Genomic DNA, 26187 nt, shown 5'->3' with positions numbered 1-26187 from the left:
AGAAAACATATGCAGAGAAAGTAAAAGAAGGCAACAGGGCGTAGTAAAAAGAAGGCAGAAGAAAATGATAAATGGATGGTAAGGATTCAAAGTAAAGATGACGAAGAAATGGACAGGTATAAAATGTGGAACAATTTAATAGCTCCTTTGGGTATAAAAGCACATTGATAATAAGAATAAATGCTCTTACCTAAAGAGACATTTTGTGACATTATATTTCAGACAGAAGAAAATATGAAAAAAAAAAAGAAAGACTGTAACCTATGGAATCTTCATGTGATAAAAGCATTTAACGGGGAAACAAAAAATAAAATTCATGTACACTTTCAAACAAAGATGGGAAGAGATTTTGAAAGGACATTTGAAAACTTTATGTATGTAAAAAAGTACTGGACATCGCACGATGTTATGACAAAAGGAGTTTAGGACTCATGTATGGGATTATAATACTGTACTAAAATAGAAAGAGAAAAAATATACATATACTAAGCATGGTAAATGTGGGGGGAATAGGGGTGTCATAAAATACTGGGGACAATCCAAAACATATGTTTTTCTTTGTAGAAAAGGACATTTGATAAGTAACTGTGACAAAAGATATTGTTATATTTGTGGGAAAATGGGACATGATGCAAAAAAAATGTGAATTTAAATGTCAGAAATGTAACAAAACTGGACATTTATGGATGGATTGCACAAATGAAAATAAGACTAAGGAAAAAGAAAGGGAAGAAAATGAACAAAGAGAAGAAATGTTAGTAGTAGTAGAAAGAGAAGAAAATAGATGAGAAAAAATAGTAAAGAGGACATGGAAGAATGCTTTGAAATAAATAGTAAAACAATTCCACTGGTAAAATGGTAAAAGACGAAAATGTAGAGGGATAAGTACAAACGAAAAAGGAAAGGAAATTGCTAAAAAAAATATATAGTTAATGATTAGGACTTGGTGTAATAGTTAAGACGTTTGAGTCACAGATGCAAGATAGTTTGATTCTCACCTTGGGAGGAAAATTGATTAGGCTTCAAATGAACTATTAAGAAACTTAGCTCAGTAATTGGCTATGAACTTATGAAACCATGAATAAAAGGGAACATTTTAGAGTGCTTTCTGTGAATGTGAATAGTATTAAGAATATAGTAAGAAGAATAGGGATGTTAGAGTGGTGTAATACACTTGATGTAGACATAATTATATTAGAAGACAATATTTTTAATAAATGAAATATTACAAGTAGAGAACCTATGGGGAGGAAAGATAATCTAGAATTTCGAAAATGAGAGATGTTCTGGAATAGCTGTATTCTGTAGAAATACAATAAAGATATTAAATGCAGTTTTAGCAAATATGGGAAGATTAACCATTGTAGATTTAAAATGGAAGGAACAAGTATATAGAATTGTAACATTATATGCTTATACTAAATGTAAAAAAAAGGAAAACCTTATTTCATAAGATTTTAGACTATATAGTGATACATATGATTATTATAATAATAGGATATTTTAATTGTGATTTAACAAGCAAGGGTAAAAAGAAAGGGAATGCTATAAGAACATAAGTTATAAGATGTGGTAAGTTAAAACTTTGGGACAAAAATTCATTGACTTACAAAAAGGGTATGTAAAAACTGCAGTAGATTATTTTAGTACATCAGAATATTTCATTATATGAGAAGGGGAGGGGAGATAGATGAATTTTCTGATCATCTTGCAATATGGCTGGAGGTAAAAGAAACTGAGGAATATATAAAATAGGCAAAGGAATACAAAGGATAAATGAGAAAAGATTAACTGAAGAAGGAACGAGACTAGTAATACAGTTGTGGAGAGATCATATTATTGTGAAGACTGGTAAACATGAGTGAAGGCTGCCAGCCTAGTCAAATAGAATTTGATACATAATTCTGGCATTTGTAAATACAAATGTAAAATACAGGCTTGTTTCTTAAATGAAAGAAAAATACTGTAAAATGTTGACCTTCAAGATTGTGGCAACATTGCCATCTGTTGCCACCTGCTGTAAGGAAAACTAAGTCAAACATTTCAAATATTTCTTTTGAAGTTAAAATTATTTCAAATATATCCTTTGATCTGCAGAGCTCGGAGTCAGTCCGTCTGAGCTAGCACATTCTTTCTATTGTTTTAACTTAAGGAATAATTACTAGAATTTACATATGGAATGTCCTTTATTGCTCTAAGTGTAAAAAAATGTAAATGCAGTTTCTGCATGGCCTGGGAACCAGGAAGGTGTAAAAGATGGGTCTATATTACATCATCGAACACTTAAAAAAGCGAACGCTGATTGATCGACCTAATTTAAGCAAAAGCTTACAATCTTGAACTGTCAGATCAGCGATTTTTTTCCCAGGGAAAAAAAATCTCTGATCCAAAACACATACACACAACACAAGCACACCAAACAAACAGAAATCCACACACATACACCTAAAATCTGATACCTAACCCTATACTAAACTATGCACACACCACTAACTACCCACTTACCTTAACCCAAACCCTAAGGTCCATCACTATCGCACACTCACCTCACCCGCTCCCTAACCTTAACTCACCTAAATCACCCTAACACTCACATCCACACAATCGCACACTTAGCTGAATCCGACCGGTAACTTTCCACCATAATACTGAAAATACCAAAGCAACAGAAATGGACAATTGAATTATTTCCCTAGGAAAAAAATAGAGTTTCTGCTGCTTCGATATTTTGCAGTTTCGCGACAATAAGTTTGATCAATCAGCGTTCGCTTTTTTAAGCATTCGAGGATATAATATAGACCCTAAAAGATGATGTAATGTTTAGCAGAACTGCAGTTTAAATTTAAACAGTGAGAACCACATATTATTAGGCATTTTGATCTTGGACATCTAACTCAGCACTGTCTGTTGTCTTAAGTAAGTTATCTTAGAAGTATGTTTTCTTGTAGCAATAGCTAGGAAATTAGAAAATATTAGAAGTGTTTCTCTGTTATGTCAGAACAGTACTAGTGAATCATTTTAAGTTTCTGTGTGATCTCTGAACTCTTGAGTAGCACTGTGGTGTAGTAGTATTGTCTTGTGTTTTTAGTATTTATTATTAAATATTTTTAAACCCTTTTCAACTGTGGCTGGTTTATGTAGAGATAATTAAGCTATAGAGTACATTGCATGCTTATAAGTGATCCTGTAATAAGCCCTTCCAACAAGCCTTGATTGCTTAAGTTACACTACTATTGGATAATAATATTGCACAGTAATAATTGGACACCCTTTTAAGGGCCTTTAGGTAGCTAATAATTATTAGCTGGTGGTGACAGTAATTACTACTGTATAGTCTGGGTAAAGGGGCACAGCTGGAGAATCTATGTCAGCCTTTCCCAGGACTGACTGTGATGTTGTATAAATACTTATCTCAAAGTGTATGTGTCAGCTATTTGGGCAGGGACATGAAGCACTGGTTGGACAGAGAGGGTACTGGAGGTTAGCTTTCCAGCCAGGCTGAGATCTGGACCCTATAGCTGTGCCAGTGGGGAGTCTTATTGGGGACCTGGGGAGCAAGGGATTGACCAGCCCTGGACTGATTGTGATCTCTGTGTGCTCTTAAGGGAAATTGCACTTTACTGTGTGTATTTGTTATCCTTTCCTCATATATGTGGTGTTAGGGGTGAGGATTGAGGCTATTTGATTGCTGGGCCATGGCACAGGTGTTACATGTGGTTTGCAGTGGTTGGAATATCCACATCACATATTAATTAGCTGGCAAATACTAACTGGCTTGTAGTGGTGTGGGTAGAGTGAATCCTGTAGCTTATGTACAGTGACCTCTGAAGGTGTTTTGTACTCTAAAACAGCCACAGATCACAATTGTTTTATTTCTGTTGTTAGCTTAGTTAGTCAGGGTGAGCAGGCAGCATGTCAGCAGAGGAGTATGGAAAGCTGACAAGAAGCCAGCTGGTGGAGATGTGCTAGGCTAGGGGATTGGTGCATGGAAACCTGACTGAGGCAGCCCTGATTGCAGCCTTGGTTACAGCTGCATCAGAAAACAGCATCCAGGAGTTCAAGCAGACTGGCAGTGGAGGTACAATATCCTTGGAGAATGGACAGCTCAACCATTCTATGAAGGACAATCAGACTGGCAGTGGAGATACAATATCCTTAGAGAATGGACAGCTCAACCTTTCTGCAGAGGACTTAAAAATCCAGCTGAAGCTAAAGAGACTTGAGATGGAGGCCAGGCATTTGGAGATAGAAGCCAAAGAAAAGGAGTGTCAGAGGAGGCATGAGAGGGAAATGCTGACTCTTCACCAGAGTCATGGAGGTAATGGGGAAGGGAGTAACTGGACCCCAGAAGCACAACAGGTCAGTAAATTTCTTCCACAATTTAAAGAGGGGGATAATTTTTATAGTTTCATTCATATGTGTGAGTGGGTATGCAAACAGTATAGTGTTGAACAAAGGCTCTGGGTATGGTTCCTGACCCCCTTACTCCATGGTAAAGCTGTAAATGAATTGGCTAAAATGTCTGATGTTGCTTGTTTTGATTATACTGCTGTCAAAATATGTCTTTTAGAATTTTTTAAGCTAACACCTGGAATGATAGGAAAAAGTTTTGTGAGCATAGACACAAGGCAGATGAAAATGCTTTGAGTGCAAGTCTCACAAGCAGTTTGTTGTGGCATTGTGGCATACATCCTAAACCTCAGAACAAGGCTCAGGGAACTCATGGGCTTGGCCCAGGAGAACCTGGCAGAAGCCCAACAACAGAAGAAGGTGTGGTATGACAGGAATGCTCGAGCTAGAGAGTATGCTGTGGGGCAGCAGGTAATGGTTCCCATTACTGTCAGACACAACAAGCTGCAAGCAGCCTGGGAGGGACCCTACCATGTGGTAAGAAAGGAAAGTGATGTTAACTACATGGTGGAACTGCTGGGCAGATGGCAGGGGCACAAACTGTACCATGTTAACATGATGAAACCTTACCATGATAGGGAGGCCCTTGTGCTGAGCATTTGCACTGGATTGCAGGAGGAGTCTGAGGGAGATCTGGTGACTGATCTCCTCAGTAAGGCTTGGGCTGACACCTCAGTGGAAGGGGTAGCAATATTCCTGCAGCTATCTCCTACCCAGGTTCGTGAAATCCAAGCAGTGTTGCAGGAATTTGCGGATATGTTCACTGGGAAACCAGGGTGCACCCACCTGGTGCAGCACCAGGTGGATACAGGACCCCAAAGGCCTATTAAGCAGGCCCCTTATAGGGTGCCTGAGAGAGCAGACAGGCTTTGAGGGAAGATGTACAGGAGATGTTGGAAGTAGGGGTGATTCAAGAGTCCAACAGTCCCTAGGCCTCCCCAGTGGTGCTGGTGCCAAAGAAGGATAGCAGCACCATCTTCTGTGTGGATTACAGGAAGTTAAATATTCACACAGAGTCGGATGCTTACCCCATGCCTAGGACAGATGAGGCCCTAGAGCAGCTGGGTGGGGCTACATAACTTACCTCCATTGATGTTACCAAGGGTTGCTGGTGGGTGCCCTTGGCTCCCAGTGCTGGAGGGAGGTCAGTCTTTGTGACTCCTTTTGGCTTGTATGAGTTCAAAAAAGATGCCCTTTGGGATGAGGAGTGCCCCAGCAACTTTCCAGGGGCTGGTAGATAGTATCCTAGCAGGAGGGTTTGCCCTTGCTTACCTAGATGATGTTACCATCTAAAGCCATTCCTGGCCAGAGCGCCTACAGCATGGCAGGGGGGTGCTGACTACATTACAGTGACCATGAAACAGTGGTAGACCACTTTGCAATTAAGCTACGATAAAGGACAAATTATTATCCCAAGGATAAAAATTCAAAGGGGGATATTCCAGGGTGACTCTGTCACTGCTGCTATTCTGCCCTGCCCTTAACCCATTAAGCTGTCTACTTAACAGGTTAGGCCATGGCTATAATTTGGCGCGTAGAAAACAACAAAGTGTAAAGACTTATCTTCTCTTTATCGATGATTTAAAACTATAACTCATCAGATGAGGAAGTGAAAGCACAACTGTATGTTGTCAAAACTTTTTCAGATGATATAAGAATGTCATTTGCTTTTTATAAATGTGCAAAAGCAACCTATAAGGCAGGAAAACTGCAACAGCAGGAAAACATCAGTTTGGGACAAAAATGTGATATAAAAGAACTTGAGCAAAAAGGAGTGTATAAATATTTGGGAATGGATGAAGGGTCAACAATAAAACATGAACACATGCAAATAAAACTTAGTAAGGAATATTTCAGAAGACTTAAATAAATCCAGAAAACAGCACTGACATCTAGGAACAAAATCTAGGCTATAAATCAATTTCCTCTTCCTGTCCTAACTTACAGTTTTGACTGGCCCCAAAATGTGTTGGCTAGATTAGATAGGAAAACAAGAAGGATGCTTCATGCTCATCAAATGATTTATAAAAATCACTGGATACCAAGATTATATATTCCCCATTCTGAAGGAGGGATGGGCCTCCTTGAAACTGATTACATTTATAGATCTGTAATTGTGGGACTCCACACATATCTGCTGACCTCACAAGACCCAAACATAGTGAAAGTTTTGAAACATGATGAGAATAAATCTGAGATGACTTCTCAGCTTAATCTAGCAGAAACATATTGGCATCAAGCAGGAATGGAAATCAAACCAGAAGAAGATAAAAACCAGGCAGCAACTGAATGTACCAAAAAAAAACAAAAGAAAGAATATAAGATGAAGGACCAAATGAGAAGGCAAGAAATGTGGCAAATGCATAAATATAGTTGCAAGTATAGAAAACGTCTGGAAGAACCTCATGTTGATCAGGAACAAATGCAGGAATGGTTAAGGAGAGGTGAATTCAAACCAAGAGATGAAAGGTTAATATTGGTGGCACAAGATAGTCAGCTATGTACACGTTGGTTTACAAATTCCATTGAACGTGTGGGAGAAACAAACAAAAGTAGGTTTTGCAAAACAGAATTGGAAACAGTTGCACATCTCGTTGCTGGCTGCGACATACTAATGGCAGAAGAACTGTATACTGATAGGCATAATAATGTGACGAGACTGCTGCACTGGGGATTGTGCAAGCATTATGGTACTGAAGTGGCTGAAAATCACTGGAAACATGAGCCACAAAGCATCATAGAAAATGATGGAGTCTACATCACATGGGATCGTCCATTACTAACAGTTCAAAAGATAGATGCTAGAAAACCGAATGTAGTGGTCCAAGAAAGAAAGACAAAAGTAGCATTGATCATTGAAATTGCCACACCCAGTGACTACAGTGTCCTGCGCACAGAGACGCACAAAGTCATAAAATATCAGGATTTGCATGCAGAAATGAGAGCAATGTGGAAGAAAGATATCCAGATTGTTCCAACAGTAGTAGGAGCAACGGGTCTTATAAAAAAGAGTCTACAATCATATTTAGATATATTACCAATACATGTAACTCCATATGAATTGCAGAAGGAGTCATTACTGGGAACATTGCAGGTGCTGCGAAGAGCACGTTTGGCTGACATCAAAGAGTGAAACAATACTAATTTCATGAACCTTAATCATACTTTGATTAGGAATGGGATCCATTCCCGTCACGGTATTAGAAACCCAAAAGATTTGGAGAAATTAAAAAGGGAGATGGCAGTATAATGAGATAAATAAAAAATGTAAAAGTAGAAATAGAAAGAACTCAGGAAAAGATTATAAACAGGGTAGTACAATATGTACAAGAAAGAAATGTTTATAGAAAAAAAGGTGGTACTGAAAAAATATGAAAAGGAAAAAGGTTAATAGAAAAAGATTATAAAGAGTTGGAAAGAGATTTCTTTAAATGAACTAGATAAAGTGTTAGAGCAAGTAAATATAGATTCAGCCACAGGACCACATGGAAATGGGTTTGAAATGTATAAAAATTCAAGGAATTGGCAAAAAAATTAAAGATTTTGAATGAACTCTTAAATGAAGGTTTTATATCTAAAGAATTATGTAGTGGAACACTTAAACATACGGAAGAAGAAAGACAGAAGACCAATAAAAATTGGAGACTGATGGTATTGAATAATAATGATTATAAGATCTTTATGAAAATACAAAGATTTGAGACTAAAATGGAAAATATTATGGAAGATAGTACACATATATATATATATATATATATATATATATATATATATTATAGGGGAAAGGTTGAAAAGAATTATTAATGATACTTAGAGAATGTGTGGATGATATGAATAGAAAAGAAGAAGCAAAAATCACGATAGGCGACCTTAATAATAATAGTGATCCTGGGATGACTTTTCTATTGCCCATCCACTCATCAAGATTTCTCTTGAAGAGGGCTAATGAGGTTCTCTGCTTGACGTGAATGGGAAGTCTGTTCTAGAGCACGGATAGTCTCTGGGTTAGGAACCTATCCCTCCAGCATGTTCTATACATAAAGTCTTATGGGTAATAATGAAAGAATATAAGTGACAAAGTTAGGAAATCATGTCTGCCAGTACATAATATTAATAACGTAGAAATAGGTGTAAATGGCTGGTTAAGCCAAGAGGTACATATGAAGAATGGTGTAAGACGGGGATGTCCAAAGAGTTTTATACTCTTGATTAGTTATGAATGTGCTAATACGTGAAATAAATTACAAAATGAAGGAAGTGGGGTATATAACACCTGGAAACAAAAGTAGTCATAATTTGCACAAATGAGTGTTATGAGGTGATGGGTTGGTTTTAAAAAAAGGAAAAAAGTAAAGGTCTAGGTGATGTGGTAAGGATAGGGTATATATATTTTGAAATTAATTAAATTTCTGTGTTACATATAAAATTTGGGAAAAAACAGGCTAGTAGAATTCAATGGGAAAAACAATAGAAGAGATAAACCTGTCTTTTCTGCAGGACATAAATTATCATTCAGAAAAAAAGGCATATTTGATAATTTTAGTATTGATGGGAAAAAGAGCACGCTTAGCAAGTTTATGTTAACAACAGTATTTGAAAAGGAATTATTGAGAATTTTTTCATTTATATGGTGTTCTAGATTAAGTCCAGTAAAGAAGTTTTGTATGCAAACAAAAAGGAAAGAGGTTTAAGGTTAACTAACCCAGTATATGCTGTTTCATTAAATTTGTACAAAGTGTTAAAATGGATAAATGAAAATTATAAGAGATTGGTAGTAAAGCTGTATAAGTATGATAAATTTGAGGTTATTATAGTAAAAGAAAAGAACAGAGTGTATAAAAGACAAAATAAAATGTTACCAAGAAAAATATTTTTGTGGAAAATAAAAACTGATGATTTAGAAAAAGATAGAAAAGTATGGTATAAGAATGTAATGATAAAACATTAGTATGTAAAATGATAGGAAAATCTATCAGATGAAAAAATTAAAGCTATAAAAATAAGAAGAAAATGGTGTAATCAGAAAGTAGAATGTCAAGAGTTTTTGTGAAGACTGGTAGTAGATAAATTGCCAGTAAAAGGAAATATGGCATGTCAAAGAAAAGTGATAGAAAGTGTTTACATTGTCAAGAAGAAATAATTATGGAACATGTTTTTTAAAATGTAAAAGAGTAAAAAACTTATGGGGAAAACTATGAAGAGATTTTTTTGAAGATATAAAAGTGGATAAAATAAACATGGATGTGATTAAATATGGATATTATGAGAATAGAAGTAAAGAATATGTTAAAAGAATAGATAAAAAGTTATATCATATTTGTTATATGGGATAAGAGAATAAATGAAATTATGTTTAATGGCAAATAGATTTTAGGAACACTATTAAGTAAAATCAGATGGTGGTTATGAAAAAAGGAGCAGGGGTCTAATAGGGATGAAATTACTGTAAAGGAAATTATGAATATGTGCAAATATATTTCTATATCTATATATTTGCACAATTGTAAATATTTGTAAATATGTAAGTGTGCTGTAACTATGAGTTCCTTTTGTATATAAAGCACCTCTACTCCTTTTGATTGTGCCATGAGATCTTTTACATCCACTTGAGCTGCCACCAACATGGGCAGATGAGACCTCAGTTTAATGTCTAATGCAAAGGATGTCATACTTCTTACATCTCTCTCTCTCTCTCTCTCTTACAACTGCTAACCTGTCTCTTTCCTCTTGGTTAAGTTCAACATATGAATCCCATTACGGCTTTCTTCCCTGTATCTGCACGTACGGTACATTATGAACTTTCTGACTGTTCAGCAAGTCTACTCAGTTATATGCAGGTCAAACATCTAGATCTAAAGTCTTCAGTGTTTTGAAAATATATTTTGCAGTGTTAAAGATATAGGTGAATGTAGTAGATTGCAACATTTAAATGAATATAAACACTTGTATTAATGTGAAAAATGAGGGAACCTGATGTTATAGCCTTTTTGTAAAACACTAGGAGACTTGATATTACAAGATATTTTAATAGTAAAGTATTAATAAAAACCTGAAATATTAAACATGATGGTGACTCACTACAGAAATACTCTTATTCATAGCTATGATACAGTAGTTTTCTCTCACAGGGAGCATTTGCTTTTCTGCATTCTTTTGCACATCTAGCAAACAAAACTAAATCTGCCAACAGGGGGGTCTTGTTTCTTCTGATACCATGCATGATACTTCAAAATAGTTTATCAGAATGGCATAGTAATGAGATAGGTTAAATGTTTACTCCAAGATGTTTAGTGTAACTCCCAAAGCAAGTCTGACTACATTACGTTTCCTTCTTTACAGACATCCCTATTTAAGGTTATAGCCTACAAAATCATTTACTGAGTCTGTGAAGAGGCCAGAGTCTAAATTTTTCAGTGAAAATAAAGCCTACTTTGTACAAGGTTGGTGATCATGGAATCCTTGTCTTTTTTCATTCTTTACTGCATCAGATGTCCACCACTTGGGCTTGTGTCACATAACAGAGGCTTTCCCTACTCAACCAAGGATTTATTTTAATGGTGGATCCAATCTGCATACCAGAGGCCCACCAGGTATGATGCATTTTTTACTTCAATTTCATTGATGGATCATGCTGCCAAAATTTAAAAAAAATTACTTGGTGATCCTGGGAGAATTGGCTGACAAACTCCCCACATCTCTCATGCAAAAGGTTTCCTCTCTATTCACCAAGGTCACACATCATCAAAGAAGTTTATAAATTAAACAGCATTATCTATCAAGGAAATGAAATGCAGTGACCTGTAGTTATCATCCCACTCATCATTATTTGAAATTAAAGGGTCAGATAATATAATGTTAAAACAATTTAAAATGATGGATTTAGTACGGATCAACATCTCAGCATCTCTACCAATGTGCTGTGAAATACTGCTTGGCATCAGTATTAAAATGTCTGTGTGATATTGTTATAAAGGAAAAGTGGCATCTTTACAAAGATTACCTGCATGATGACGAACTATATACTGGATTTCATATTTTATGTTTCATGTGAAACCAGAATATGTACTTTGGGGCATAGTTGCCCTTACAGAGTATGTCAGGGTAAGTGTAGTGTGCAACAGTGTGCAACTCTATACAATGACCACACGGCCATATGCATCAATTAGCATCAAATCTAGGATCTGCCTGTGATGGAACTTAATTTCTACTTCATCTTGAATGGAATGTACCATGTCAATGAGTACATTTGTTGCTGTTCTATCACTTCTCATTTGCTGGGTAATAGTACAGCTTAAATCAAGCAAGCCAAGGGAAAAAAGGGGGAAAAAACTCTCTAGCAGTTAGTGGCAGCATTACTGATGCTACTTCAGGTTTTATATATATATATATATATATATATATATATATATATATATGCTTTACTATTAAAAGGGCGAACGGCACTCCTTCGAACGTCGTATAGTCGACAACGGAAGGCCGACACTGCTAATCGCGAACTCGGAAAAACAATCTAGGAATGGGTTTCAACATGGGTTGAGGTAGGGGAGATGTTTGTAGTTAAAAATAATACGAACACCTACCTCAACCCATGTTAACACCGGTCCTAGACTGATTTTCCGACTACGACATTCGACATTTACGACCTTCCGGTGTCGACTATACGACATTCGAAGGAGTGCCTTTCGACCCTTTAATAGTAAACTATATATATATATATATATATATATATATATATATATATATATATATATATAAATATGATAACAGTTGATGTCCACAGTCCTACAAACTAGAAAGACTCCCAAATGTCAGACAGTGGCAGATGTTGAATGTGCCAGTGATTTTGAAGTATTTTCCACATATATATATATATATATATATATATATATATATATATATATATATGATAACAGTTGATGTACACAGTCCTACAAACTAGAAAGATTCCCAAATGTCAGACAGTGGCAGATGTTGAATGTGCCAGTGATTTTGAAGTACTTTTCCTCTCAAGGAGGGCTAGGCCAGTCATGACACAGGTGAATTTAGGAATACCTATCCAATTAAGGTCCCATTTGAAGAAAGATAATCTATCACACTTCTTTACTTGCAGAAGTGAGGAAGAAGCTGATTAATGACTCTGTCCACCTCATTTTATTGATCTGCTGAATCAGGTTTATATCCCTTTATCCCTTGTGCTGCTATTTGTAGGACTGTTTGATTTGTGAATGTACAACAGATCATGGACTACTGGGTCCCTGATTGCTCAGAAGGCAAGGTATAGATCTCTTCTGAGGACCGCATGCCTCTCAACTGTACAGACTTTCACAGAATGTCCAGATTTTTGCCTCATGTTTTTGTTCTGCTCCTCATAAAATTTGTGATTGTCTCTCAAATCATTGAGGACTGATGTCACTAAATAATACTATATGACAGACATATGAGTTTTAGAGTTCACATCCTTCAGAAAATACATAATAATGCTCTAACTATTATTCTAGCAACCTTCTAAGTTTATAGGAGAAATATGTCTGTATTTTTGGCTTTTGTCCCCCATTATTTCTGGCTCTTGTGCTGAGAAGGTGAGAGGTGTGGTGAGGAGACTAAGACACAGAAAAGAGGATCAGCACTTCTATTTTTTTCTGCTAGTTTAAGGATTTTAAGCATGGGATCTTCTTTGTCAGGAATCTCAGGGTCTTTGCATCTGTTTGATATGCCTTATGAGGTACAATAACATCTGTAAATCTGGCGGATATTCCCTTGGAGATGAATGCACCAAGGAGAAAGATTTCCTTAGAACTGTTACAACACGATGATCAAGGGAGAGAGAATTATCAACCTAGGTTCAAAGGTCTCTATATTTTCATTTTTTAAGTGGAATAATGCTATATGCTGGGGGGGGGGGGGGTCTACAGAATACGATAGTGCTGCATTTTGTAACATTTAATGTGAGCCCATTTTCAATACATCAGGCATTTATAAGAGTGGTTCCTGCAGAAGGGCTTCTGTGTCAGAGGGGAATTTAACAATGGCTCATAGTTTGCAGTCATCTGCAAATTTAGGTAGACAGATCTGGATTTTTAATCTACAGGTCAGAGAAGTAAATACCAAACAAAAGCAAACCCGATACTGAGTTCTTCAAGAACACCACAGGTCACCTTCAAGTTTCCTGATGCTATCCCTGCCACCTACGTCATGTGGGTTCTGTCTTTTAGCCAGTTTGCTATCAGTCTTACCACTTAAGGTCTCCTTGTAATGCATTTAATTTATTAATTATGGTAGTACGAGGAATGGTGTAAAATGCCTTGGCCAAATCAAGGTAAGCTGTGTGTTCAGTGTGACCATTCTCAAGAGTTTGCTTTATTCATTAGACAGGCTTCATCATTTACAAAACCAAGCTGTTGTGCATCTAGCCTGATTAGATTTGTAATATCTATATTAATCAAGCCTGTTTTAATGTGTTCCATGGCCTTAAATATGAGACTAATAAGGCTGAGTTGGTTACAGTTTATGGGTACCTTTATGGAGTGACATCATCAGTGTTGTTCACCATACTTCCAGGACTCAACCTGTTGCAAGACTCAGGTTAAATAATTTCAGAAGAGGTTCTGCCAGAATTATGTTTAGTACTATTTAATAAGCATTCCAAAATGTTACCTGGTCACATGGAGAAAATGTCCTTAGTCTTGGTAAGCACTTTCAGTACATGTTTAGTGATAATGAGCCTCAGGCACAATAGAGCTTTGGATAGTCATCTCAACAGTAAAATTTGCAGTTAATGTATTTGCAATTATATTGGCAATATTCACTGATCCAAGTAGATTTTGCAATTTACTACAATATTTGTGCATTGATGAGGGTGGTGGACCACCAGAGTGGCTTTTATTTTAAAATTTCCCATTGTATTTGGATCTATAAAAGGAATGCTAACTCTATACATTTATCTGCGTATAGAACTCTTCTGTGAATCTATCTGCAAGGTGTAGGGACTGGAATTTTGTCTGCGACTTAAACAGAACATGCCGGAGAGACAGATAGTTCATCTATTACCCAGTTTAAACACAACCTAGACCAGTGGATAGGGAATAGGACATTTACAAGCCTAGGACCATGGAACCATGAACAGTGGTAGCTTATAAATGCTTGTCTCTCAATGTCTCATTTGGATACAGGATGTCATTATTATTTCGGGAAAACTTGGCTAGGCTTAGAAAGGACTCCTGAGTCATTAGCCTAGTAACCATCTATAAATATATACTGTGGCAATGTCTGGGGTGACATTGTTATAAGTGAATTTTAAGACTTTATCATAGAGTTAGAGGAGATTTGTGCACTTAGGTCTTTGAATTCTGATATATTGGTTTTAGGAGGTTTAGCAAAACAAACCAAAAGCTCACCAGAATGAAGGTGCAGTAGCATAAATATGTAAAAGTCCAAACAAAACGGCTGACACCAATGTAAGACAGCAACAAATTTAATATAAAAGCAGTAGGTAAAGCAGCAAAGCTTTCGGGTATCCAGTACCCTTCTTCAGTGCTAATAATATATTATAATGTGAATTTATTGCTGTCCTACATTGGTGTCACTCATTTTGTTTGGACATTTAGGAGGTTTAGACAGTTACTAGTGGAGCTGAGCATGATGATGCTACATTTGTAAGTACCAGGTCACTAATATTGTATCCTCTTGTTGGACTAGTGACAATCTGATCCATTTAGTTTTTATTTATTAGAACTAAAAACTTCTGAGCATATCCACTATTGAAGGAGTAGGTACTCCGATCATTGAGAAGATGTAGGTACTCCAATCATTGATGGGGGCTAAAGCATCCCAGAATTATGGTGTTCTTATCTATGGAGAGTTAACCATGACATTTAGGAGGCTGACATGTCCTGCAATAGGTGAGAAACTGAGATTTAGTATAATTTAGAGTTCTAGAAGCTCCATTTGTGGGTCTTTGGGGATCTATCTAGAGATGATATGGTCTCTGAGAAATGTACACACCACCACAGTTGCCACTGGGTGTAAAGGCATGACAGGTGCTAAACACAAGTGTGGTGGGGTGCTTTTTGGGCATTTAAACCATATTTCAATAACTATACATATGTAAATGCCTTCTGAATGCAGGAATACATCAATGTCAGGCAGCTTGTTGTTTAGACTTCTAACAGTGAGCAGAGTCACCTTCCTGTGAACCTGTTTTGAAACTGACATGTTTACCAAGATGGAATGCTCATTAACTGAGCTTTGTCTAACAAAGGCACTATGAGGGCAGCAAGGGCTTTAGCCAGCATGTGGAGGCATTTGAACGAGAGGTACAGACCATCCTTTGCAAAGAAAAAGAGGATTCTGCTCAGTATCAGAGTCTTGTTTGCATTTGGGACATTCACAGATATGAATCACTGGGAGGGTTTTTCACACTAATTCATTCATCTCCACATCCACAACTATCATGTAATAGTTATATGTATCTGGTGCAAGCAACCTAAAGACCCATGAGTCATCCACGATCCTAGCACCTAAAAGACAACTCATTGTCACCCTATCTTTATCCAGCCTAGTAAGTGGGGAATCTGTGTGTCTCATTTGTCTGTTGTACCAGAGTTGAGGCCCTTTATACTCTTTCTTAAAGATAAGATATTATGTGATGCAATATTTGCTTTTGAGTTTTGCTGAGACTTAATTTTTATGGGTCTAGAGGATTTAGGTTAGGATTTCATTATAACATTATCATTTTACATTATAATAATGTGTGAGGGATGGCTGTATAGTATGAGGTGTATTAGTGCAATGCTCAAACAAGTCTATGGTTTATGAGACAGCAATGTCTCTATATGACTTTAATATTTGCACTTCTGACAAACAGAATTATTTGTGTTTAGTAAGCGTTCCTTATCCATAAGCATAAGACCATTCTTGCGCTGTTTTAGGATTCCTGATGCTACGAGGTATGCAGGAAAGATAAGTAGGCTGAGCTTTCATTTTGTCCATTGTGAAGTAGAACTTGATATGATTTACAGAGTTGCAAAGCTTAAATAAAATACAGATCTACAGTCTGTTGAGATAGTTATCGGTTAAGGGGTGGGTATGAATATGAATGTCTATTTAGGTAAATAAGCAACTTGGGTTTAAATGTGACTGTGATAAGCATAGTTCAGAAACCTTGTGAAAGAGTAATGTTTGGTTTATTTGTAGTGGCTCTGGGCTACATTGCACAATTTAGCAACTCTAGGGTTGCTATGAGCTACTTTTAGGTTGCTAGGTGCTTGTCTCTGCATGTTATGCAATTATACACAGCTTCCTGTACCTGCACACAGCCTATTTATTGATCATATTTGGGTTAGTTGGTTATATTGGGTAAAGTTAGAGCTGAAACTGCTTACGTTTATGGAGTGCGTCCTTCAACCCTTCTGCACAAAACACAGCTCCATGTCAAATAAAATAAACAGAAAAAAAATGAAACGTATGAAAAGCAGTTAAACCTCTAACTATTAGTGCTTATCTTCCCCAAAACTATAGCAATTATCTTGCTCCCCATAGCATAACTGCTACAAGCTCTAGATGACTCACATACTTGGCTAAAACTGGCTAAAACTCGCCATTTACTGTAACTTTGAAAAGTGACTGAAACACAGCAAATAAGTGCAGCAACGATGATTAAGTCACTAAACAGCAAAAAATAAATAAATAAATACTTGAAATGCAGTGCAAAATAGCTAGCCAGTACCATGGTTTAGAGGGACAAAGCCTTAATTATAGGCCAGGTGACCTGTATTTGATTAGCAGAACAGGTGTCTGAAGCACTGGCAGGAAGGGATGAACATGCCCATCCTGGAAAGGAAGATATTCATCTAAGGCACTACCTGAAGGCACATGCGGTCCATAAAGGGTAGACCTCAGCCTTGGTAGATGAATGCTCTGGATGGGTGACAAAGATAGGATATGTCATTAATAACAGACCCCTGGCAGAAGCAGATGCTAGCAAGACCCTCCAATGATAGCTGTCTTATGTGTTTTCAGTATAAATATTACCCTTAATGTTCTAAACACGTTAATGCTCTCCTTTGCAAGTATCGCATACAAACTCTTTTTAGAGCTCTTTTTAGCTCCAATGCAGTTGACCATCAGCTGCTGCTGCCACTGCCTCTCCTTGTTTTCTACATCAAACACTCCTAACAGCCCCAGAATTTCTCGGGGCAGGTAAGGAGGCTGAGGCATCCCAGGGCCAGGTAAGGAGACTGAAGCATCCCAGGGGGCAGGTAAAGAGACTGGGGCATCCCAGGGCACATTACACTGCTGCAGAGAGAGTGTTTTTACTCATTTACTGCCACCTGCTGCAAATGCCCACTAACACCTTGTAGGTATGGAGTGCAATATTGGGTGTCAGTGCTGAACCACCAATCACTTCCACAAGGGGCTGATGTCAGCAAGACATCTTGCCCACTCTCAGGAAGCACCACATTGTTGTTTTCCTCAGTCACCACCAGCAAGACTGAACCAGTCAAGTATGCCCCAGACATGTGCACTTCCCCCTCCCCCCTTTATGGGCATGCCCATCCTCCCCACCAGTGTTGTCATGTGCCTGAGCCGCTATTTGAATGTGGGTCACTTGTCCACAGCTAGAGCATTATCCATCTATGCCACTATTGAGGGCTAACTGTATACTGAAATCTGGTGTGAAAGTTCTGAAAAGTCAACAAGTTAAGATCTTTCAAAGTTAGGAGCTCTAACTTAATCTGTCAAATGTGACCTCACATTTACAAATTTGTTTTCTCTAGTTAGACCACAGTGAAGCCATTGGATTATCATGTTTTTATTTCATTCTGTTGTGATTGTTCAGCAGCTGTGTAATACAGGATTGTAGTAGAAGGGCTATAAAAGATGTATTTAACCACTTTGCTGTAGGTTTCGAGTATATTCAGTACTAGCAAAAAAAAAAAAGAAAGAAAGAACAAAAACTAAAAATGTTAAGAAATCACTTGGTCATTTTCAGGCAGATTACAGAATGAAGTATTTATTTATTTCATTATTATACTAGCAAGCTATTTCAACATATAAACCAACTAACCTGAAGTTTAACCTGAAAGCAGGGCTGTGATGTTAGCGCCATATAATCTTGCATTTGTGTATCATGCACACTAGTAGCAACTGTTTGTGAGGCATACAAGATGTTACAGAGACATCACGGGTCAGACAAAGAGATGTGCATCCAATCAAAATGGACTATTCTTAAGCGAAGTCTGCATATGAAAGGGAGCAAAATCTTTTGTAAAAGGCACAGAAGTATTTTATGGGAAATGTGTTTTGCACAATTTTTGAGTTTCTGGCATATGATTACAGTCAACTAGTCAGTGATACAGCCTGTGCTGCTGGTGGTGAAGTGGGATAGAGCCTTGAATATGGCCCCCACAACCCAAGTTGAATTAGTAGCTTGGCAACTTAATGGCACAGCCAAGAGAAGCTGGGCATGTCCACCCTAGTATGGTGAGTGTGTGCTTGCCCATGGGCACATGAGTGAGTGCAGGCTGGCTTTCCCTAGTGCAGATCCTGGACATTGTAACAGGGTGTGCTGTTTGGGGGGGGGGGGCATCCTGCTGATATCAATCCTTTGCAGAAGTCAGAGACAGTGCAGCAGTGATGTCCATTCCACATCCTAACCATGGATTGTCATCACTGGCTGGACACAGAGTGTAAGGCTTAAAGAATAAAAAAACTAAAAAAAAACTTGTGACTGCCCTAATGATGGTCCTTTCACTTGACCATTCCCTCTGATGATGAGAAAATAAATTGGTCAGTTGGCTAAGGGGTGCTCAAAATGACAGGCAGTGAGAACAAAGTATCCCAAAAAAGCAAAGAACAAAGACATAGCTTGGAAGAGCAGACTGTGTGTGTGAGTGTGTGTGTGTGTGTGTGTGTGTGTGTGTGTGTGTGTGTGTGTGTGTGTGTGTGTGTGTGTGTATATTGAGAAACAGAAGGTTGAACCCACTTAAGCGAAAGTGCACTACATCGGAAGTGCACTTTCGTGAAAGACGATTCGCCAAAGCACATTACAGTGGGGATAAGGAAATATATTGCCTCCACATAGGGTACAGTGTTTACAGTAGTTTTTTTTCCCGATTCGGTGAATCGGCTTTCATGAAAGTGCACTTTCGATGTAGTGCACTTTCTTTTTCAAGTTTGTGAAATTTCAATAAAGAAAAGTAGACCCATATATATATATATATATATATATATGTGTGTGTGTGTGTGTGTGTGTGTGTGTGTATGTGTGTGCACGTGTGTCTGTGTATACACAATTATATAAATATTTACATAGATTTTACACCAAACTTTTAATATTTAGGCACGAGTTTTTATCACACTGAAATGCTGTGGGATAATGCAGATTTTGCTTTCTGAGCAGATAGAATGGTGGAGACTATTTATGAAAAGAATTGAATGAAACACATTGTGTAAATTATTTTTCAAAAGAGTGTCTGTCACTTGATCTTGGTCAAAGTATTGGTCAAAGTATAAGAGGTACTGACAAATGATATCCTGTAAGGAAAGAGTGTACATGATGTCAAAAAAGTGTATCCTCCCTGGCATTTTGAAGTAAAATAAACTGACCACTTAAAATGACAATGGAGCAATGCTGTACCTCCTAAAAATCATCATCTGATTAAATGTACAATTCAGTTTCTACCCATTGTCACCTCTGAATTCTTCTCACAATGGATGCCTAAAAAGTTAATCATCAAACTACTAAAGACTTCATAAGTAGTCTTCAGTTGAATACTAGCGTTATCATAAATGCTCAAAGTATTCTAATCTGAGCATCCTGAGCGTTAAACTACTGTATAGTTCCTTAAAGTAATTTCTAATCCTGATATGATTTCTAAGAATCTCACTGGTACAAAAGCTCTTTGCTACAAGACCAAGCAGAAATCTGTCACAAACTTTTGTGCACTTCTCTGAGTTTTGTAGAAAGTACCTCAGCATTAGAAAGTACTCTAATAAATATTGCAACTGTTTAACCTTGAAGAAACTCTGATCCAAAATATTTGAGCTCTAGCTTTCCATAAATGCTCAAAAAATTCTGTTCAGACATTCCTGAAAGTTAATTTACTTTAGTCTTTATCCAAGTAATGACTGATGCTGAAGCGCTTTCTACAAAAATTAAAAGACATACAAAAGCCCAAGACAGCTTTCCAGATGACCTCATCATACCTCTCAACTGTCCAGATTTTCGCAGAATGTCCAAGCCAAATAAATTTGGTCTGTTTGTCATATAATTTGTGTTTTTCTGACAAATCACTGGCATGATCTGAGGAATGAAATAACTAAATAATGACATACATTTTTGTTTCAGACTTCAAATCTTTCAGAAAATGTATGTTAACACAAACTCTGTTACTCTAGCATCTTAATAAGTTTATAAGACCAATATTTAAAATCTGTCCCTATTTTTAAGCCTTTGTCTCCCCCATTTTGTCAGACTTTGTCCAGATTTCTTGCACTAAAAGGTTGAGAGGTATGGACTCCATTACACTGAGGGTTAAAGCCTTGACTCGACCGCGATGACCCATGCTCAACTAGCAGTACAGGCTTTAGAGGGGCTGGTTGGAGGAGAATGTTAGTGAACAGCTGATGCCAACTAACCCATTCTTAGGGATGAAGGCAGTGTAGCTCATTTCTTGCAGCGTTGGTGTACTCCACAAAGATCAGGCTAGCACGCCCATGCCGCACAGTGCTGTGCCGCTTATTTGGGAGTTTAGTGTGTATGGCAGCATGTAAGCTCACCCCCTGAGGCAGCAATTATGGAACTTGCACGCAGACAACAGGATGGAGTTAAGAGAGCATTCCTACACCTAGAAGACTGGCCTGATCCTGAACATCAAACCTTTACATCTGAGTAATGGGCTAATAAGATCACACCCCAGTTACAGAACAATTGGATCGAAGAACCTGTCCAAGAATGCATGGGCCTCATCTTTATCCCACAAGAAGAAAGAATGGGCCAAAAGGGTGAGGATGGACAGGGGAGACGCTGGAAAAAGCTGTGCAGAGGGAGAAATGGGAAAGTTCAAGCCAGACTTCTGTTCAATGTCTACCAAGAACTAGATTCAGATTTATAACTGCTGAATCATGACTCAACATATTGGAATGAACTGGAGTAACCTAAATGGCAATGCTCCAAGAATAAAATCTCAAGTAAATAATTCATGTACTGAATTTTCAGACAAAAATGTCTATAAATTTGCTTCTAAATTAAAGGATAGTACAGATTATACATAATGCAAAATCAGTGGTAGCAGAAATAAAAGGTGGCAAGGACAGTTAGGCATACAGAGAATGTTAAAAGTTAAGTCAGAGATAATGTGGTTAAATGTGAAAAGAAATGGAACTCAAAATGTTCACCTGCCTGTCAATTCCCTCTAGACTGGAAAAATCAGTGAAGCTGTGTAACACTTTGCCAGGAAGCTATGAAAGCTAAACCATCAATAGTTTGGCAAGTAGCTGGTAAAAACAAGAATATTATAAATGTGTACAAGAAGCACTCTTTACTCCCCTTGCAAAGGAAAGGGTGGCAGTGTTGCAGTACATTGATTTTGCAGAAAACACTTGATATGCGGATGTCACTGTGACAGTTCATTGTGTTAGAAATCAAAGTAAACAGGAAAGCCCAGTGTAAAGGTCATCCTTGCAGGACAGATTAAGCACAGCTGCCAGCTTCAGCTATTATTTTATAGTATGATTACCAAAAATGATGATGAGCAAATAGCACTTTGATTTCACTTATTGCACTTCATTGACTGGCCAGCCAGCTCAAGGCTGTGAAATACCAGCAGATTTACAACTAGCAGGTGTCTCTTACACACAAAAGCAAAAAATCAAAACCTAGAAGTAAATGGAATGAAGTAATAGATAATACTCAATGGTAGTGATATGCATAACCACAACCAAAACATGGCAGATGAGGAAAAAACTTCTGCCACTAGTGTTTGCAAACAACTTTTTTTGTCATCTGGCATAAGTTTTCACAAGGAACAAAAATTGTCTAGCTTACTCATGTTTTGATGGACAATCATCTGAAATAACAAAAGATCTGCTTGCTTACTTCTTAAAGAAACCTTGGAACCTGTATATATATATATATATATATATATATATATATATATATATATATATATATATATATATATATATATATATATGTATATATATATCTATATATATATATATATATATATATATATATATATACACATACATATATGGTTCTAGTTTACATAACCGACAGCTGCTTTCACCGACAACGAATTGCGAGCGCCAGAAAATCGACAATCTGGAAGACCGACGCTACGGATCAAAACACCAACGCCGAGGATAGTGACTTGGAAAAAGGCTGTGTAAGTATGCGGTGGTGACGGACGTTAGGGTGCGAGTAAGGTAAGTGTGGATATTGACGGTCTGTGGGGATTGGGGTGGGTTTAGTGATTTAGGGTCAGTGCGCGGGTTAGGTAAATGTGTGGTAGTGATAGTGTTTGGGTTAGGGGCGGGTTAAGTGAGTTAGGGTTAGGGTGCGGGTTAGGTAAATGTGCGGTAGTGATAGTGTTTGGGTTAGGGGCGGGTTAAGTGAGTTAGGGTTAGGGCCCGTGTTAGGTAAGTGTGCGGTAGTAGTATTTTTTGGGTTAGGGGCGGGTTAAGTGAGTTAGGGTTAGGGCGCGGGTTAGCTGAGTGTGCGATAGTGACGGACCTTAGGGTAAGGGTTTGGGTTAGGGTTGTAGATAGTTGTGTATGTGAGGTTTAGTGTGGGTTTGTGAGGATTTTGGTGTGCTTGTGTTGTGTGTGTGGTTTTGGACAGGGGATGTGTTTTGTTAGTTGATTGTTGTTATTGTGGTGTGTGCAGCGTATGAGGTTTCGTGTTTGTGGACCGTCGGTTATTTGTTTGTCGGGCATGTGAGGTTTCGTGTTTATGGTTTGTCGATTATGTGGTGTCGATGTTTGCGTTGTCGGTGTTTTGCAGTGTCGGTTATGTAAACTAGATCCATATATATATATATATATATATATATATATATATATATATATATATATATATATATATATATATATATATATATATATATATATATATATATATACACATACATACACAAACAGTGGATACAAAAAGTGTACACACCAGTGTTAAGATGCCAGTTTTTTGTGATATAAAAACATGAGACCACAATAAATCATTTCAAAACTTTTCCCACCTTTAATGTGACCTGTAACCTGTACAATTCAATTCAAAAACAAGCAAATCTGTTAGGGGAATAAATATAAAAAATAAAAACATACAATAAGCTGGTTACATAAGTGGGCACACCCTTAAACTAATACTTTGTTGAAGCACCTTTTGATTTAATTACAGCATTCAGTCTTCTTGGGTAGACACTTGCCATCAATTAAAGAGGCTCTGATTAACCCCAAATAAAGTTCAGCTATCCTAATAGGATTTTCCTGACATTCATTCAGTTGCCTGCTTTAGCAAGGTTCTCAGAGACCTTACAAAGCATCCAAGGGATCTCATTGTTGAAAGGTAACAGTCAGTAGAAGGATTCAAAATGTTCACAGCATTGGATATACCATGGAACACAGTGAAGACAGTCATCAAAAAGTGGAGAAAATATGGGACAACAGTAATGTTGCAAAGAACTGGATATCCTGATGAAAAGACAAGATTAAAACTGGTCAGGGAGGCTGCCAAGAGACCTACAGCTGCAGGAATTTCTGGCAAGTACTGGTTGTGTACTACACATCTGTGGTGGTGCAGCGGTAGCATTATTGCCTCACAGCAAGAGGTTCTCCCGTTCGATTCCCGGTTGGGGTGCGGGGAGTGCCTTCTGTGTGGAGTTTGCATGTCCTCCCTGCAGTTGGGTGGGCATTCGAAAGACATGCATAAATGGGCGTGTCTTCACTGAAGGTTGAACGTCGAGCTGGCACCTCGGCGTTCATGAAAATCTACTGCCAATCATTAGTGGACCAGAGTTCCGCTGTGGCGACCCCTAACCAGGAAAAGCCGAAAGACAACAACAACACTGGTTGTGTACTACACTCGACAACAATCTTCCGTAATCTCCATATGTCTGGACTATAGGGTGGGGTTGCAAGATGGAAGCTGTTTCTTACACAGAAAAACATCCAGGCCCAGCTAAAATTTTTAAAACAATACATCAAGTCTCCCAAAAGCATGTGGGAAAATGTGTTATGGTCTGATGAGACCAAGGTTGAACTTTCTGGCCACAATTCCAAAAGGTACGTTTAGCGCAAAAACAACACTTCACTTCACATCACCAAAAGAACACCATCCCCACGGTGAAGCATGGTGGTGGCAGTATCATGCTTTGGGCATGCTTTTCTTCAGCTGGAACTGGAACTTTAGTCAGGGTGGACAGAATTATGAACAGTTCCAAAGAGCAGTCACGTTTGGCCCAAAACCTTCAGTTGTCTGCTAGAAAACTGAAGATGAAGAGGAATTTTACCTTTCAACAGAACAATGACCCCAAGCATACATCAAAATCAATAAAAGAATGGCTTCACCAGAAGAAAATTAAAGTTTTGGAATGGCCCAGCTAGATCCTAGACCTAAATTCAATAGAAAATCTATGGGGTGACCTGAAGAGGGCTGTGCACAAGAGATGCCCTCACAATCTGACAGATTTGGAGTGCTTTATATAAAGAGAAAAGACAGAGCAATGTTGATGGTGAAGATGGATAAAGCCCTGCCTATAACCCAGGCAATATAAGTATGACTAGCAGCTTGGTGTTTGATGTGGCACTGGCAGGAAGGATAGGTGGGCCCATATATGTATGTATGTATATGTATTTGTGTGTGTATATCTATATATGGGTCTATTGTGATTCATCGAAAGTACACTTACCCGAATCACACATCAAAGAACTGACTTCTACGAACAACCAAAGTAATGAAACCCGGATCACTGACAAGTAAATGAACAGTAAGTAACCACTTGGCCACGATGGTGAACCTTGCCCTTTCCTGCAATGTAGTGCAATCTTGGAGTTGGTATATTTAAATTGGGGGGGGGGGTAAGAGGGGGCAAAGTGTTCTGATTAGTTGTTTTGTTGTGGTGGCCAAGTGGTTACTTACCATTCATTTACTTGTCAGTGATCCAGGTTTTGTTATTTTGATCTTTCATAGAAGTGAGCTCATGTGCGAGTTGGGTAAGTGCACTTTTAATGAATCAATGTAGACCCTTATATATTATATATATATATATATATATATATATATATATATATATATATATATATATATATATATATATTGATGGGTGTAAATGTAAAGCTCGAATTCTCAACACAACAGCAGAACTGTGGTTCACAATGACTTCTCATTTCTTCTATTTTTTTTTTTTTTAGTTAGAATGTTTTTTATTGAAATTATCTTTGTGGCTCTGACCTTCTGTGGTTCAGTCACTCTCTCACAAGACAGCAGAAAAAACACAGAGCTTCTTGTTCGTGAGGGACACAACATGACAGAACCACAGAGGGACAGAGCGGGATGCTCACACACACACACACACACACTTGCATCTCCCTACATAATTTCCTACACACACACACAGCTATGAGGACAGAAATCTAAAAACCAGTAAGAAATAATACAGTGAAACCTGTCACCGTAGGGCAGAGGGGATGGACATCTGGTGGCAATCACAACGAGGTTGTATGCACTCAGAAACACAAAGGCTGGTGTGATATTTCTAGTAAAAAAAGAAGCAGAACCAG

At 37.7% G+C, this 26187-nt stretch overlaps 1 protein-coding gene across 2 annotated transcripts in view; it reads left to right on the top strand.

Moving 5' to 3' along the window:
• Positions 1 to 26187, top strand: part of LOC122809152 — a 134967-nt gene that overhangs the window by 6622 nt on the left and 102158 nt on the right. Inside the window, exon 2 of one of the 2 annotated variants that reach the window (XM_044080432.1) lies at positions 10899 to 11000. The exons of the other annotated variant lie outside the window; for it this stretch is intronic. Within the exon in view, the coding sequence (XP_043936367.1) occupies positions 10899 to 11000 (102 nt within the window). The remainder of the gene's footprint in view (positions 1 to 10898; positions 11001 to 26187) is intronic. 2 annotated transcript variants of the gene reach the window in all.

This window comes from Protopterus annectens, chromosome 8.part0, assembly GCF_019279795.1.
Source record: "Protopterus annectens isolate FY-2018-M chromosome 8.part0, PAN1.0, whole genome shotgun sequence".
NCBI classification, from domain to species: Eukaryota; Metazoa; Chordata; order Ceratodontiformes; family Protopteridae; genus Protopterus; species Protopterus annectens.
This window is presented reverse-complemented; position numbering and strand designations above follow the sequence as displayed.